The sequence below is a fragment of the Amblyomma mixtum genome, chromosome 3, assembly GCF_055824585.1.
Source record: "Amblyomma mixtum isolate Tamu chromosome 3, ASM5582458v1, whole genome shotgun sequence".
NCBI lineage: Eukaryota > Metazoa > Arthropoda > Arachnida > Ixodida > Ixodidae > Amblyomma > Amblyomma mixtum.
In genome coordinates this window covers 309,676,957-309,695,075 of record NC_143014.1, presented here as the reverse complement: position 1 = coordinate 309,695,075, position 18,119 = coordinate 309,676,957, and the positions used below count along the sequence as shown (strand labels likewise).

Genomic DNA, 18,119 nt, shown 5'->3' with positions numbered 1-18,119 from the left:
TCCCGGCTATTACGTCGTTTTCTTCGGGTCCCGGCATAGCTTCCATAGGATCCAATGTATTGGGAACCCCGCTGTTACGTCGTAGCCGAGGAAACGATCCTGCATGATACGTCGCAACCGGGCTCCCCGAACCCGCCCGGGCAATGCGCGCCAACCGCCATTTTGATTTTTGACGAGTCTTGGCCCGGCTTGGCTACGGAACTGGCTGCAAGAAGCCGCACGCGAGTTGGGGAGGCCGCCACTAGATGGCTATCTGCCTCGCACGCCGAACGCCGCGATCTTTATCGTGGGAGGTGGTGAGGAGGAGGCGTGCGGCTGCGGTCGCTTATCAGCGCGTCTTTTCTTTCACTCTTTCTTTTTATCTTTTAACTCTCCTCTATCTGCAAGTGACAGCGGTGGTGGCTCGGCTGGAGCCAGTCGGCAGGGCCCGTGCAATTTCCTTTTCATCCTTCTCAGTCGCAACAACATCTTTATTGTGCTTTGATGGCGTGATATAGCGTTGAGTAAGCAGAAGGGGCTTTCCCTTGAGGAAAAGCTGGACGTACTAAACGCAGTCGACAGGCAGCCAGGGCGGCCTACGCGGAGCAGCGCGGCGAGCAGCCTACGAACATTTCAGTGCTTGACGCTGTGCACAACGTCGCTTCAGCGTGGACTGCAGTGAGCGCGTGAACTGCACAGCACTGCTGCGTGCGTGCGGTGTGGCCGCACCGTAAAGCGACGCTGACAGCAATGCGGCCTTTGCTATTGAGAAACGCGTTGTTCTTTCCAGCGAGCGGAAGAAACTGCAATCCACCATTCTCAATTTTTTAAAGTCCTAGGGTCAATTTGCGGAAATTAATTGTTTCAAGTCAAAGCTGCACTGTTTTCATTAATTTTCGGTGCTTTCCTCACTGTTGCGTTTTCCCGGCTGTTACGTTTTTTTTTCCCGGTCCGGTGAAAAACGTATGAACGGGGTTCTACTGTATTATGAGCAGTGTAGTGGTTTATTTACACTGACTTTGTACATTGCTCATGACCATAAAGTAGTTGCTGCTTGAGCTTCGAAGCTGTAGAGAGTGAATCTTGCTTCTCTTTATGTCAGCTAGGAGTGTAGCACGAACCTGTTGCTGGAGCACTGCAGTGCAGTGACTGCTCCAGTTACGTGCTGCTGTGTGCTGCTGTGTGAGCACAGCAGTAAACGTTTCTGTGGTGCTCTTTATGCTGTACGGTTTGCAAAGACACTGTTCTGTTGTGACTGCTATCTTCACGATGGTGATATATATATACCACAGTCTTGAACCAGCTCTAACTCAGCCAGCCTCCGTTTTGTTGCGAAAGCAACACTACTGGAGCCAGGCTCGGCTTGTCGCGTATGCTCGTGGCGGGGCAGCTACCAAACGACCTTGAGTCGCCGTTGCCTAGCAACCGCTTCTGCTGCGCTCTAATAGATGGCGCCTAGCAACCTGAGTTACTACCCGAGCTTACACGAGTTACTCGGGTAAGTTCGGACGAGCGTCGTGCCATCTGCGCAGAAGGTTGCTCGGTAAGAGCAACACAGGTCGCAAAATCCCGACGGGTGGCTGGGATAGGAACAGCCACCTGCCAGTGCAGTGGCACACCGCTCAACCGCTGCGCCACTGCGCTGGTAGTGGTACATGAGGACTCGCCGCCATCTATGAATCGTAAGTAGGAGTTACCAATTCAGCATAGAGAGGGCAATAACCCACTAAAGATATCATGCCACACCCCCAAGGCTGAGTTTAAGTGCCCCCTCCAATTGAAGAATGAACACCTGCTTTCGCAGGTCTACTCGGTTTAACTACGTTAAGCCCCTATCAATTTTTTTTTTTTTCTGCCATTATTGTAGATTTCTTGCATTTACAGAAATGCTGCCCTTGATGCAGGCACAGCACCTGATCCGTGCCGTCTCTGTGCTGCTTCGATTCACGCCTGATGAGGAGCAGCTGATTCGCGAGCACCTGGACTGGAAGAACTCGTGGTTCGGGACACGGCCGCAGCTGCATCACGCGCCACACCACCCGTTGCCCCATCACGGGCATGGTGCAACGCACAACCGCTCTGCACTCACGAGTCACACCAAGGGCAACGCGAAGACCACCTAGCTGCTTTCCTGTCCAGGCAGGGGTGCAGAGCTAGACACCACAGACTTTTGCTCTGATGTGTGCCGAGAGCACGGACCCATGTCATGTGCCCCACGGTGTAGGAGGCTACTTGTCAGGGGGCGCCTGTGTGTCGTGGGCATGCAGACATCGTCCCCTATAAAACCTCTGGCCGCAGTGGACACAACAGTGGCATCTCAAAGTGCAAGGCTCATGATGCATCAGTGGACAGGTGCTGCATCATGGAAACGTTCCTGTTTTGAATTGCCAGGCACACTGAGAATGTGTAGGCGCAAACCACTGTGCTGATGGCAAGGCAACAGTGGCTGGAACAAGTATTGCTTTCTCGTGGCATTCTTGGGACCTTCCTTTTTTGGCTTTGTATGGCAGCACTGTACAGCTGGGACCTCATGCAATCACCAGGAGGATCGGTTGTCACCGGTATGAATTTGTTGTGCAGTGGTGCTGCTCAGCTGTGTGGACCTTTTGTTGATGCGTATGTGAAAGGTGGAGTGATTTTGTACAGCAAGATATGATACAATTTGTATGCATCAGCAGACTTTCGCTTTCATAGATCTTTAATACTCCAAAGTCCTCAAGCAGTTGCAGCTCAAATAGATGCTAAATTGGGCCATAAAGCAACACTTCCCGGTGATGCCACTTTTTTTGTAAATGAAATGAAAGCATATAAAGGTTTCTACACACTGCTGCATTAGATTACCTAGAAACGTGGGCACAGTGCTTTTCTAAGACTTCCAGCAATGTTACCTTGAGTCAGAGCTCCTGCTGTGATCAGCAAACTTTCGATGGTGATGGTTCAAGGTGGGACTGCCTAAATCATACGCACAGTAGCCTGATGAAAAGCTCTATACAGATAACATCAGAAGTAAGTGGAATGCTGGAGTGGTGGCGAAATTTCGTAGCATCTTAGCAGTGCTAGCTGCTACTTTTAAGCAACAACTGTGCCAGTATGCTTAAATTTAGCTGTGACTACAGAGTCCTTCTGAGCCTGACTTTTTTTGCTGGCTCCAGTGTCATGACATTTATGCAAGGCTGACTCGGCACTGGTGGCAACATATTTTTGACTGTGCCACGTGCTTTTTGATCGTGTCGCATCTTTGCACACTTAGGCATCACTTTTTGGCAGCTGTCTCAGTGAGAGCACTCTTCATCTGTCGTCACTTCTTTTAAATTGCATGTTTCCTGTGTTTTCTATGAATGAAAAAGCAGTTGGTCTCACTTGTGAGAGTAATCTCGTTGCACATGGCTGCTGATGCTCGTAGCAGCGTCAACAATGGAAAAGAGCATGTCCACAGAAGCATTGGATTTTCTGCTCTGGGTTTTTAACTGCTAGTGCTGCTGCCCTTTGCACTCTGCTCTGATGTAAGTCTGCATGCCAGCATCTAAGCTGGTTGCATTCTTGCTCAGTTTGTTACCGGTGACTTGCGGAAACCCCATCATGCAAGGGCAGCTGAAGAGGGTGCTATCAGCTGGAAACCATGCAACTGCCATGACACTTGAGCCACTGAAGAAAAAAGAAAGACAAAGCCAGGCTTAAAAGGACTCACTTGCACATAGGTGGAACACCCTGGAGTAACATGCAGCAGCATAGCTCAGCCACTGTTCTTGCAGTCCATTTGCTTGTGATGCACACTGTGCACTTAGCACCTGCATTGTTGCACTTGCCTGCTGGCTGCCAAAATTGCACTTGTTGTGGCGCAGTAATGGTGTAGCACTGATCAAAGCAGTTCTCTGTCACGGTATTCTCTCGTCTTTTTACAAGTGCTATGCATTTTTGGTGTCGAGATGCATTGGCAGCCTCGTCTTTCGTTGAGTGTTTTATGCCCATGTGAGGGAGGTGATTGGAATGGCAGCATTAATCACTATTATCATTAAGATGTGAATCGAGTGCAAATTTCATGCTGTCCCTCCGGTAGACTATTTTTTTTTTTCTCTGTAACACTATCAAAATTGTATGTGCAATTGTGTCTGCATTGGTGAGCTTTGCCCTACGCTTGCCACTGCATTCAGGTACAAGTGGGTTGAGTGCCAGGTTGTCTGGCATTTCATTGCTTCTTTGGGAGCTATATTTTCGTTTCAATTTCCGTGGACAGAGTGCAGCTGTCCATTTTTCATGAGGCATGCTTTCTACATTCGACGCTACACCTGCATGGCTTCTTGTGCACTTTTTTTTGGAACAAAGAATGTAGCTGTAAAACATCACTTAGAAAAGGCGAGGGCAGGATGGACGCTACACTTGCAAGTGAATCAATGAGAATGCGTCTCTTCAATGAGCAAAAAATTCACGTGCGTGCAAATGTGAAAAGATTGCAGAAACAACCATGAAAACAAAGCCTAAAGGTAAGCCTGTCGGATATTGAAAAGAATGTATGGGCGAGAAGGTTGTTGGTTGAACTTGGGTATCTTTCCAACATTTATGTTCCTTATCCAGCAGGAAATCGGAGTTGCACTAATAAGCATGTCACTACGGCATTTCCAGATTTAATGTGCTTCCAAGATTTCTCTGGCCAACTGATTTTTACCAGCTACTAAAATTTTTACTGATATTTACTAATTTTATTAAAAGCTGTCTACGATTTAGAAAGGGGAAGCAGTCCTTATAACTCTTGCAATGTTCAGGCAAATACTCGCCAGTATTGATGCAAAATGACGAGACATGTTCTTTCAGGCTTTCGTTCAGGCATCTGCGAGTCTGCCCTATGTACACGCTGCCACAATGGAGAGGAATCTGATACAGAAGACCAATTGTGCGGGAGACATACGGCTTCCTGTGTTTTTTTTTCCATAGACTGGCTTCTTAGCCCTCTTAGCACAGAGCCTCGATAGCTTGAGGGGGGCAGAAAATACATCTAGGACTCCAAATTTCATGGCCACTGTCTTCAAGTTGTCCAAGAGTTTGTGTAAATAAGGCAGTACTTAAAACTTTCTTTTCTGTTTCTCTGAAGGTGAATTTGGAGGGGAATGCTGGAATTTTTCTTACCGTAGCTTTTTCTTGAGAGCCTCTGCATATTCTACTATTCCATCAGCAGGAAAACGAGTCTTGTTTGGTCTCTCAACCTGATGGCTAAAACTAGTTTCTACTCTGTGAGGGCAGGTCTTGAGTAGTGTCGACCTAAAACCTGAAGTTGCTATTCCTCTCTCGATTAGCTTCGAATGTGAAGAGTCGTACGGCAGTAGCCCTTTCTTGAACCATAAGGTCTCTTCGATTTGGCTTGCACTGGCTGTGCTAGTTCTGCAGCGGTGCCAAGCGGTCACGTGAGCGTGCAGCGCCAGTTCATCAAGTGCAGATACAGCCCGTACACTAGCGCGCACCGGCCATTGGCAAAACGAAGGCGCAAGTGCAGCCGCGCCATGCTGCACTACTTCCAGCACTACCTTCAGACCGAGTGCAAGGCGGCGAAGAACTCGTGCAGAACCAGGCCTGCACCTTGACAAAACGAGGAGAAAAGTGCAGAGGGCGCGCGCGGCACCGGAAAAACGAGGACGACGGTGCTGCACCCCTTGAACTGGTGCAGCTGGTGCTGCCAAATCGAAGAGACCTATAGTAGATACACTCAGCGTAATTTGCCTTCATGAATAAAGTATGGGTGAATAGCTGAAAACTGTATGAAATCCTGAGCTGGTAGTTCTACGGGAAAGTTCAATGAATTCATGATCCCTTTGAATTGGTCCAGGATCAAGTCAGCAGCTAAAACCAACTTAGCTGCCGGATTAAGTTTAAGAATAACAAAGAAGTCATTGACATATCTGAAAATGCGGACAATGTGCTCGTTGCTCAAATGCAGCTCAAGCAGGCTACCAACATTTGCCAAAAATTTCCGCAGAGGACAGGAGCTACACTTGCACCAGTGCAAATTTCACATTTCTGAATACAGAAATTACCTGTATGTCTAATTATTGTGGAATTTCAATACAATGCCAACAGTTCTAAAAAGGTCTCAACAGTTACACCACAAGTATTCTAAAATGACACACGTCCCATCTCTTTGGTACAGTCCTTCACTACGGCGTCCCTCGTAGCCTGAGTCGCTTTGGGACGTTAAACCCCAATAAACCAAACCAAACCTTCACTGCAAAGGAACAGTTCATCGTGTGGCACCAAGTATAGTTCTTCTATGTTCACTGAGGACACAGAATTTGCACTGCACAAGTCCTGGTGCAGAATGTCACCATCCGCCGCAGTGACTCAGTGGTTATGCATGGTGCTCGGCTGCTGACCCAAATGACGTGGCTTTGATCCCGGCTGCGTCAGTTTCATTTCAATGGAGGCGAAATTCTAGAGGCCCGTGTCCTGTGTGATGTCAGCGGCGCACTTTAGAAGAACCCCAGGTGGTCGAAATTATCCGGAGTCCTCCACTGTGGCGTCCTTCATAGCCTGAGCCGCCTTGGACCCGCCGCGGTGGCTCAGTGGTTACGGTGCTTGGCTGATGACTCAAAAGACACGGGTTCGATTCCAGCCACGGCAGTCGAATTTCGAAGGAGGCGAAATTCTAGAGGCCCGTGTACTGTGCGATGTCAGTGCACGTTAAAGAACCCCAGGTGGTCGAAACTTCCGGAGCCCTTCACTACGGCGTCCCTAATAGCCTGAGTCGCTTTGGGACGTTGGACCCTAATAAACCAATAAACCTGAGCCGTCTTGAGACATTAAACCCCATAAAAGCAAAGCAAAAGGAAAGAATGTCAACCAAGGCATCCGAACTCCCCATCTCGGAGGGGTCCAAGTAACTAGTGTTTTCAGATGGCGTTGGAAAAACTTGCTTAGGAGCGCTTGCCAGCTGTCTCTCTCCATAATGATGGCTCTGAAGGGACATTCAGGCTTGCCTGTTTTCCCGTTGAAAAATATCTTCAATGCATTTTCATTGCAGTTTCCTACTTCCCTCTGCAGCTTATCCAACTTGCAATCTTCAAGCAGCCTCAGTGCTTTCGCATTATCCTTGGCTGGCTTGAGGACTAAAGGCCTGAATTTCTTCTGAACTGCTTTGAAAGCCTTTCGAAAAGCTCCCGAGATAGAACAGTAAAGCCTCCCTCCTTAACTGCTTGCACAAGAGACAACTGCGGTTCTTGAAAATGCTGAATGATGCTGCTGATAGTAGGGCGACCACTTTTTACGCATGACTTGCAAGCCTTGTTACGGAGTCGACACATTCAGAAATACAATGCGCATTCCCCTTGTGACTCGCCTTCTGTGCTACTCTGTGAACTGAGGCTAGTACTTCGTACCTACCTTCATACTTGCCTTCCTGCTTGTCCGTCCTGTCGTCGCCTTTTCTATGTGACGTTTTAAAGCGACATTCTTTGTTCCAAAAATGTCTGACCAACTGCCCCCCCCCCCCCCCCCCCCCCATTGTACATTGCTAATGTTCATGTTCACTTCTTGTGCAGCTCACCAGACTGGCATTGTAACTAATAATGAAGAACAGTGCTGTACCAAAATGCTGTGTAAGTTTGTGTAAAAGGGTTTTTAAGAATCCTAAAGTGCTCTTGCGTACAGCTGCCGATGCTGAACCCCATTTTTCTGCCGAAATACATGGTTTCACCCCTCCGCCCCGACCCGACTGCCCCTTCCAAAAGTGACCCATAAATCTGCCAAAGTGTGGGATAACCAGTGTAATGGTCTTATGCTGCTGTCAGAGTTTATAGGCATGCATTGCTGAAGTCAGCTGTTTAGTAATGCTTTGAGTACAGTGTGTTGCTGTATGGCAGGGCTACTTCTTATTCCAAAAGCAATTGCTTCCAGCACTGTAGAAGAGGCACACAAAGAGAAGCCCCTGCTGTTTTGCTGGCATGTAATCCAAAGAATGATGCAGCTGAATATTGCGTTTGTCAGCCACACCTTATTATCTGCCAGCGACTTGGCAATCTTTGAACTGGACTCGTCTATTGGAAACGGCATTTGTGAAACAAGTGCTGTGGGCAGAGCCATTGGGCAGAGGCCTGTGAGAGACTGGAAACCAGCTGCTACTGTAAGGACTAGATGTCTGCCTGCAGGGGTCATGTGTCGAAAGGAATCCTGTTGCGTTTTCTGTCATGCCTGTGAGGTATGCCATCGTTCTCGAGTGGTCAGCGCCCAGATGCACGTTTGCAACTATGAGTGCAGTGCTAGCTGTGCCAAAAGAGCACCTGAGAAAGCAGAAAAAAAGTGCACGCTTTTGCCTTGCTGCATAGATATGCAGTTCTGCACCGCCTTTTTCTTGCTGCCAGGCAGGCTGAGAAACTCGCGGCATTCTACACAGTGTTATAGCTTTCTGGCGGTTTTAAATGGTGCAGCAGGGAATTTTTAGAATTTGCAGGTGTCAACAGTGGCTTTTTTCTTTTGTGGGCTGGATGGTGAAGTTTGCCGCAAGCAGGTGTTGTTCATGCAATGCAAAGCTTTTACAGCTAGCCTTTGGCACAGCATGCTGCTTTAGTCAGCAAAAAAATGAGAGCTTGTAGAGTTAGTAGCTGCTTGCTTTTCACTGAAATGACGGAGGATGTGTAATTGGCTCATCTGGTGCTGACTAAAAGGGTTGGCCGATTTACTGTGGTGCTGGAATGAACAACTAGTTTCCTGGTGTGCTCCATAAACAATGTACTAAACTGTGTTACAAGCAATATTTTTGATACTCTCTCTCTCCGGAGCCACCAGTGTAAAGCAGCAAATCTTTGCATCATATTTGCTGCTTGTTTTCCAGGAAGCAAAGCAATTTGCGACCATTTTCAAACTTGCGTGTCTTTATTCACGCTGTGCACAAGAAGCGCGAACAAGGCCTTAAAGTGTTGCATCCTTAGTGCTAATGTTGTGGTGCACTCTGAATTATGTTTTCATTCGCTTTCTCTCCTTATCGAAACATTTTGTGCAAAAATTTGACTTGCACGACTGGGGCTGGCACTCTTACTTTGGCTCACTAGGGGGAGGGGGTGGAGAGTTGTAAATGCAAGAGGGCAGGATGTGTGCTTCTGATATTGCATTGCACTGTGCTCATGCCTTTCTTTCTTGCCACAGTGCTCTTAATTAGCAGCATGTCCAATAGCAGTGCGAAAAACGAATGATGTGCGTGCGCCCGAGGGAATGTCAAGTGCAAAGCTGTCAAGGGTGAACCTCAGTGATGTGAAACTGAGCATAGCTGCACACCATAATTAGCATGCTGAGCACCAGCTGAAGCTTCATACAGGACCACAGGAAAGGATTTCTCATTAGCAAAGTTAAATACTTGATAAGCACAGATTGCAGAAACAAAACGTGCATGCTGACTCCTCTTCAAATTGCTGAATGGATTAAGCATGAGGGCAAATAATGTCATGGTGCAAGTGAAGTGCAGAGATAAGCAAACTTGCTCTACGCACGTGAAGTTGAAGCATGCTGTGAGTCTTTTGCCATCATCATGTTCTATCGCAGACTAAACTCAAATGGGGCATTGCAGATAAGTGTGTAAAACATGTAGGTTTCAATTGATGGGGTTAAATTCAGTGGTGGCACAATTGGTTTTCAACTTTTTGCTTGAAACTGTCAGTTACCATTTCCTGTGAATGAAAGCTAACAGTGCCATTACTTGACCTCTGTCAAACCGAAACATTACATTTTCTAGTTTTTCCAGCTATCCATATGTCTGCAGCAGCATCTTATGTTCCACAAACAGTGTCTTCATGACACTAGCTGTCATACTTACCTCACCCAGTGAGCCTCTGTGAGTGGTTTCACTGCCCAGAAGTGAAGCCCACATTGCATTATTAGTTGGAATGGGTTGTGGGAAAATGCACCATTTTACGCGTCTCAGCATTCAGTGCACTGCATATTTTTCTTTTTGCAAGCCGGTGGCCTCTCTCGAGAGCTGAGAAAAATATTATTCTGGGGTACTTCGCAAAGTGACACTTTTTTTTACATTCCACGCTGCTTTTCACACCCTCTCCAAAAAAATCGCACAAGAGTGTCTTGTCTTGGTGAAGGTGTAGACAAAGGCCGTGCTTGCATCGCTCGTTTAAGTTTATGGATGTTATTTTTAATAAATTTCTCCACAAAAATGTTGTTACGTGATGACTGTCAAATTTTATTCTCTGGCAGGCCTTAAACTTGTATGCTTATCAAGAATAACCTGTAATTTCAAAAGCCACACACTACTGGGCTGTTGAGCAGACAAGGATAGGGAAATGAGGGGCTTGTTATGAAGCACAGACGAAAGAAGCCAGCAGTCACTCAAACCAAAGGAAGCATAGGGGAAATGTTTCTTTTTTTGTAGTTTTGGGGTCCTGATTATTGGGAAATTAAGTGTAATTATCTATGGCCAAAAGATATGATCGTAAAAAAAGAAAAAGAAACATTCCCTTGCGATTTCCTAGGTTTTGGTGAATGTTAGCTTCTTAAATATGTATGCTGCTGGACGAGTTGGTTGATCATTATTTCTGTAACCGTGTAAAGCAACAAGGGACATGAATGACAGTGACGACACACAGCATCACTGAAATGCAGTGGCACGCATTCAGAAATTTACCAGTGCTACTGTGTGTCATACCTAAAGCCCCTAGATTTCCTCACTTCCACGAAAAAGCATGGATTTAAGCATTTTTCGCAGAATTTTGTGTCAGCAGCCAAATTCTCATTCTTTTTTTATACAATTGTTGTTATGAAAATCTTTTGGAACAACAGGACAATGGGAAAATGACTAATTTGCCTCATTTTCATTAATGCAATACGAGGGGGAGTTTGAAACCCCGGGAAAATGTTTAAAAAAATGTTATTACAATCAGATCCCAAACTGTTCGGGCCAGTCATAGACGAAGGAGGATCCACAGGTCGGGTTTCTGCCTGAAAAAAGGTTGGAAGTTTGCAAGCATGCCTGGACTTAGCCAAGGATCGGTTGTACAGGCTGCTGAGTGGCAAGTTTACTCGAAACCTGCTTCGGAACTGAAGTCCACTGATGGCAACCTTGCACAGTTTCTAAGCAAGGCAAACAAGATGAAGATTTCAATGTCCCACCTTTCTGGGCTGGAATGAAAGAAGTGATCCCAACATAGTCATCCACTGCAGTCAATATGGAGATATTGTGTATCAAACAAGTGCCATTCTTTGAATGAAGATAACACAAACCATTACTTGATGTTGAGCTACATCCAGTAATTTGGGGCTGCCGTAAAAAAATGATAAAATAATAGGCCCCAGCCTGCATCACAAAAACGCAACAGGCTTAATCCAATCGAAACATAAAAGACTCCGTCCAAGGGCAACTGATCCTTTTGCACCCGCAGGCAAGAAATAAAAATGTGGGAAAATGCTACAAGTAGCAGCCACCATCAATTTTAGAAGACTGACCACTGCAGCATGTGATGTGTGCTCAGACAATAAAGCTTTCAAGTGCCTTAAGCTTCTCGCAAAATTTCACAGTGTTAGTTGTGCATTTGCGGAATTTCATAGATTTTTTTATTCTGCATCCACAGAGTTTAAATTTTCCACCATAGAAGGTTAGGGGCTTAGTCATCCCTTTCTCTTATGCTTTGTTGCTTACACTGCTAAGCAAGCAATGTTCCGCTGACTGCGACACATTACTAGCAGCCAGTGAATCAAAAGCACCAACTAGCAAGCAATGTTGAGCACCACATCAAAGCTCAGTTACGAAGCCTCTGTTTTCTTTCAAACGGGCCAGAAAGCTGGCAAATACAAACTTCTCATAGTGCGCAAGACTGAACATTCGTAACAAATGGCTTATTTTTAACCGGTCTGTGTTTATACAGAAAGCTCGCAATACGTGTCCTGGGCAATGCACAACAAAACAGTAGTACATACAAACATGAAGCTGAGGCTTCTGCCTCAGTTTTTGTGAGAATGCTGGATGCTTTTGATGCCTGATGCTGATGATAAATAAATAAATAAAAATGTGTCACTGCCTAGGCTGAAAAAGAGAGAACACAATGTGAAGCAAGTTCTTTTTCAGCACTTTGTAAGCTGGTGCAAGTGCAGCAAGAAATTTCTACAAAAGCAAATGTAGGTGAAAGTAGTTGCAGTAACAGCTGCAATGGAAACCATTGCACTTGCAATTTTGTCGCATGGTCTGTAAGGATGATTTTTTACATTTTCCATCAGCTCGCAAACGGGGTCTCTAGACATCATTCACAGGTTTTTGTTATGTTTGGGCATCTCCTCACCAAGGAAAGTGCTTCTAATTAGTATACTATTCATTGCATTTTTTGTGCTCAAGCACACCTTATCACATCATCAGTGACATCAGGAAGCATCCATTGTTGTTTGAAGTGTTGAAGCTCCAAGTAAGTTGTTAGGCTCAGCTTGGGCATGTTGGCTTACCTGATGGCAGCTGTTTAAGCCTCCATGCTCAAGCCAAGGTAACCAAAACGATGTGATAGGCATTTTCACACATACTAGTTTGTGCAGGCCTCCATGGAGCTGTGAGAGTTTTTTCTATGTTATAAATTAATTAGCTTTGAAGCACAGCCGAATGGTCCAGTGTTGTCTCGTACAGCTCTAACCAAAATCTACTTTTCTTTAAGCAGTTGATTTTGTAGTGCAATGTAGCTCAGGCAGGGCAAGTGGACAGATAAGGACACAGGTCTTCACTGAAAAAATAAAGGGGGAAGTACATTTGGCAAACTACTGCGGGTGCTTCACGAGAGTCACCTGGACAAGGCCAATCGAATGACAAAACTTTGTGTGGATGAGTCTCTGCAGGTACCTGTTAAACTGTTTCTGCAAACTTTGTTTTTAGTCAAATTTCATTGCTCAGCCTTTCACATAATTCAAATCACATTTTCTAGGGCCTCTCTGATCTAAACTTGTGATGGCGATGACATCTATAGCATCAGTTTCTTTCATTTAGCTTTCCACATTTATTTTTGGTTTTACCTTCATTGTGAAATAAAAGTGCACTATTGGCAGCAACAGAAACACCACATAATAATGAGGCATGTAATTCATTTTCAATTCTGTTCAACAACAAAAAAAAAAATTTGTTCTAATGTCACTTCAGTGCACTGCGGAAAATACAGTGGTGGTGATACGTGTCTGTCATTTTTTCACTCTTTTATAGTTATTTTCTGTGAATTTAAACTCCTTGTGATCAGAAAAAGTAGTAATCCATCAATCTTGGCCAAGTTCAGTTTAAGCTGAGTACCCATTTTGTTGTTTGAATTAACACTAACACCAATTCTGTAGTGATTTTTCAGCTCTCGCACCCCAAGAGTGTATGCTAAGATGTGCTGCAAGCTTTTGAATGAATGTTTCCAGGAGACCGTCAGTTATTAGTAGTGTTAGTGTCGTTAATGTTTTCAATTCTTCATGTAACGTCCTTAATTGCTGGAATGGATGGCAGTAATATGACTGCTTGTGAAAAACTGAGCCCCCAGATATTGGAAAAAGTAGTGGTACATTTTGTAGTGTGCAGCAGAAGCAGTTCAGAAAAGATTGGCAAAATGTCCGTATAGAGCATTCACTTTTGACGGTTTGGGTAGATGCAAGCAGTGCAGCAGAGCATCAAAGTGGAAGTGCATCAAGAAGTTAAGTACAACTGCATGGCTGTCAACAGAAAATGGGAAAATCTCGGTGTGAACCAGCTTGACTATTTTGGAAATTAACAAGTTCTTTTTTATGATTATCACACCCTTGCACAGCCCTTCAGAGCATTACACATGACAGCATCACCAAATTTCTGTCTGTAAATCAAGGTGAAACTGAATCAAGGCGCCAAGCAAAACTGTTTGGCTGCCCACTAGGGAAAATGAGAATTTGAGACACCCTGGCAGTAGTAACAGCTGTGATGAAATGCTGCAGTCATCCCAAATTTCCTGTCCGTCACTCTTACGGTTGCAACCAATACCTTAAGTTTCAGAACATTAAAAACTAAAGCATGTGGCTGTCATGTGGCAAAATTCTTTCTCTATTTCCTTTAATACTTCTTGCACAATCTGCATGGCTCAAACCAAGGTGTGAATATTTTACAGAACCTTGTTGTGCCTGCATAGAGCAGGCTGCTTCAGTGAGGGGGTTGTAACTTGTATTTTGCTGTTGACATTTCTTTAACCTTAGCCAACAGTAAAAGCTACATGACAAGCATTTCTGACTGAACTGCATCACTGTACTATTCTGCCTACTATTGGCATACCTGCAAGGGAGCTCGTTAAAAAGAGCACCGTTCATCTGCATTCCCTGGGTTTTTCTTGATAGGTCATGCCACACGATGGCTCATCTACACGGGGAGACATCAAAATGGCATGCATTGAGAGCTTCTCGACTGATCACAGGTGTTGCTTCTCGCACGAAACTGAAGAAGCGGAATGAGAACTGCAGCAAGCGTCAAATAAAGGGGCTAAATTAGTAACCTTGGAAGCGGAGTGCTACCACCTACCGCCAGCGCTATTTCATTGGCACCCATGTGGTCTGCAAACTGTATTCTTCGATAGTGTACCCCAAGCCACACACAGTGTAAGCTGACATTTTCTAGCATATGGTCCCCCTGTTGTTATAGTATATGCTTTATGAATAGCATGCCCAAAGCAACTGGAAGCAGCTTTCTCCTTCGTACCACAGTCAGGTACTATACCCACTAACCTATGCTGGCCTGCGTGTGGAACTTGCCTCCCATTCCAGCAAACCTCTCAAATTTTCCTGAATTTCAGTGCACCTCTGATTACCCCTTTCCAGTCCACTACTGCTACATGCAGTGTTAATGAAGATTAGCAGTCAAAAACACAGACCATTAAACCCCTACCAGATGCATTTTTTTAAACGGTACCAAAATGGCCATTTAATAACCATGCTGTCATTTGTCGGCAATCCAAACAAATGCTTCGGATGAGCCCTATTTGCCTTGGACTGGACACAGAGTGCCAGAAAACACACAACAAGCTGGACTCATCACGAGCTAGAAATGACAATCGGCTTCTGACGAGCCCAGCTCGTGCAAGTCCGCTTGGGGGTTAATGAAAGCAAGTAATTTAGTCCCAGGTAGTCCAGTCGTCTTATGTGCTTATGACACCCAGGTATTGCATGTGCTGGTGAAAAAGTTAAGGCATGCCCTCAAAACATAAAAGGTAGCCTATTAACAGTAGAATTTCCGGGCATAATCTGCTGTGTACCATGTGGGATTGTGACCATGCATGGAAAAACTTGAAACTTTGTGCGGAGCTGAAGCAGCACTGTTACGATGTCGGGAAAAAAACTGAGAAATCTTGAAATGTGCTAGCTCAACACACTGAAGCCCAAGGGTACGATACAGACTGAAGAAACACACACGCGTTGAGCAAAGAAAAGAACCTGCAATGCTGGCTATGTCTAGAGTGTGGTTATCCAAACCATCAAGCACACCTTTGATTGCAGCAATAGTGCCACTTACTGCGCCATTAAGTGGTGGCTTATCCGTTTCCACCTTGTGGAATCCAAAATGTCAAGTTTTCAGTTATGGTCGTTGCCCCAACTTACTCTGTTGAGGATAGGCATGACTTTTGGCTTGAGCCACTGGTTCTTCAGTCCTTTTGCTCTGAGCAGGCCATGAAAAATGAGTAACCTGACAGTGTTTTCTTTCACAGCGATGGCTGTGCAAGGGGTTCTATCCTGGGTAAATTGTTGCTGTCAGCATGCCTTGCGTTTGTCTGCTGGCCAATGAAAATAGGATGCGGAGTGAGTGGTTCTTGGGAATGTGCACCATGGATGGGTGAGTGTGGAGGACATGGTCAACATGGGCCTAAGAGTAGCTGTGCCCATAGCACTGTTGTCATATTGCTACAGAGGTGAGCAAAATGTCTTTGTTTCTCGCTGCTAAAGTTTGCAGCTGCAGTTAGTGCATCATCAGAAATTGCAAAAGTGCCTGCAACTACCACTTTCACCCATTGCCCGGCGGCACTTTTGCCCAGGCGGGCCTCAACTGAAAGGGATGTGTAAACCGAGCTGTGGATGCTCACAGTATTGTGCCACTTATGGTGATGTGGTCCAAGTCAGTGTGGGAGCCAGTGCCGTAATGGGACGAGGTGGTAAAAGCGAAAATAAGCATTGTGAGCCCCACAGCACAATAGCTTGCCTGTCATGGGTGACGGGTACTCACTAATGGGTTCCTCCGTCACAAGCAGCTGATGGGCAACACAAGAGCCAGAGCCTGCTCGGGTTTCTGGATAAAAACAGCCTCCATGACCTTCTATAGTGTACTGACTACCCCATCTTGCGCTACATGGAAAGTCCTCAAAATAAAAAAAAGGAATGCACAAATGCATTCAGCAGCAGATATATTTCACTGGAGTGAACCAGACGGCAAATTTTTTTTGTTAAAAGCCACTGAAAAAATAACTAGGCATGCTTGCATTGCACGACTGCCCAATCCAAAATTTTGAGTAACAAACTGCCATGTCCTTATTTACGTGCCATGACAACAGCATAATGACCACTAGCAGAGCAACCAATTGTACTGCTCATCAAGTGTTAAGCCAGACAGGTGAGTCATGTATTAAATGCATTTGCCTAATGGCACTTTTCCAGTGCTTTTCATCTGCTTGTGAACGTGCAGAAAGTGTGAGGCTGTAGCATTCGTCATGAGGGAATGTTGAAACAGAACACTCATTTGGGCTAGTGAGCTGATGTCATTAAAAAAGGATTCACATCAAAGACCATTTGCCTGCCGACCACCGCAGACCAAGTGTCTCGTGATGTCTCACTTGGCTGTGTGCGGTTCTTGCTTGACCCGCAATGTCCGTAGCGTGGCGAAAGACTGCGTGCATGCCTGACCCACTTATCGCCACCTGCAAAGGTGAATATCAGTGGAGGGGGCGATAATTGCATTAGACATGTGCGTGGCTCTTCTCCATACGCGGGCCATGCATGGACCTCGGAGCAGAAGTGAGACGTTGCGCGACGCATGATCCAGTCCATGCAACGTGTGGTGGATAGTGTGAATCCACCTTAAGAGTCTTGGCAGTGCAAAAACACGAAACACAGGGCTGGCACTGTTACAGGACTACACAAGCAAATGGTCTTGCTAATGCAGGTTCCCAAGGTGAGCATTGTGTCAATTAGGCTACAGGCTCAGCGACAGCATTGGCTAAAAGGAAGTGCAGCCACTTAGCATAACATCAAAGAGGAGCGGCCACAAAGCAAAGAATGGGTGGTGGAATGTGGTCCCAGCCACCACTTCCTTTTTGTAAAGGTGTCACACCGGGCAAACTGCTGTATGCTCTGCATTCACGTCTGCGTACACATGCAACACCAGTGCGACTGCGATGAAAATAACATGGCAGCCCCTTTAGATCTGCTCCTCCTTACCTAGGCTAACATTGTTGAAGCAAATAACGGATGGGCAGATTTTTGCTGATCAGGATTTTTACCTAAAGCAGCCCAAGTTTATTTCCACTAAGAAAGACCATAGTTGCAAAATGCGCAAAATTCCTCCCTGCACATCTAAATTCCAGTCATCCTTATGCAACAAGCCAGTGGAACAGGCCGGCTAAAAATGTTTCAGCCATTGATGGCACTACTGCAGTTCTAGTGAAGCACAATGCAACAACTGAAGTCAATCTTAACGCGGTGACATTCCACCTCCGGAGGAGCCACCTATGTCACGTGACCTTGTGGGGTCATCACAACCAACCCGCCAGATCGTGAGCAAACTAATCATCCTGGCAGGTGGCAGTTAAATTAATGGTTGATTGCGAGACGCTGCTCAGGAAGAGCAACTTGGGTCGCACAAGACCCACCGATGGCAGCACCTGCCATCGCAGGGCAGGGGTGCATCCCTTAACCATTGCGCCATTGCCCAAGGAGTTGCATAAGGACTTCCAGGAGTCTGTGAATGTAAAGCTGAGAATGACCAATTCCGCATATATGGGCATTAACCCATTACACTATCGCGTCATATCCTTAAAGGGAAACTGCATAGGTTTTAGAAATCAACGAGCTTAAGAGGGTCAAATGTGTGAAACTTGCAGGTAAAGCATGCAAAGTCTTTTTGGGCTAGCACTTGAAATAGCGAAGTAATCGCGTATTAAAATCTGGACACCCTTCAAGCTTCTCCGCAGTGCATCAAAGGTATCGGTACATTT

The 18,119-nt window shown here is 45.7% G+C and overlaps 1 protein-coding gene across 3 annotated transcripts in view; it reads left to right on the top strand.

The window, feature by feature from the left end:
• Positions 1-10,122, top strand: part of LOC149355569 (golgin subfamily A member 1-like) — a 76,553-nt gene extending 66,431 nt beyond the window's left edge. For 2 of the 3 annotated variants that reach the window (XM_089583900.1, XM_089583901.1), the window contains one exon: positions 1,884-10,122. In XM_089583900.1, the coding sequence (XP_089440026.1) occupies positions 1,884-2,102 (219 nt within the window). In that variant the 3' untranslated portion in view covers positions 2,103-10,122. Of the gene's footprint in view, positions 1-1,863 lie in introns of all 3 variants that reach the window. The other variant, XM_089583902.1, reaches the window with a different exon arrangement.
• Positions 10,123-18,119: the final 7,997 nt, after the last annotated feature.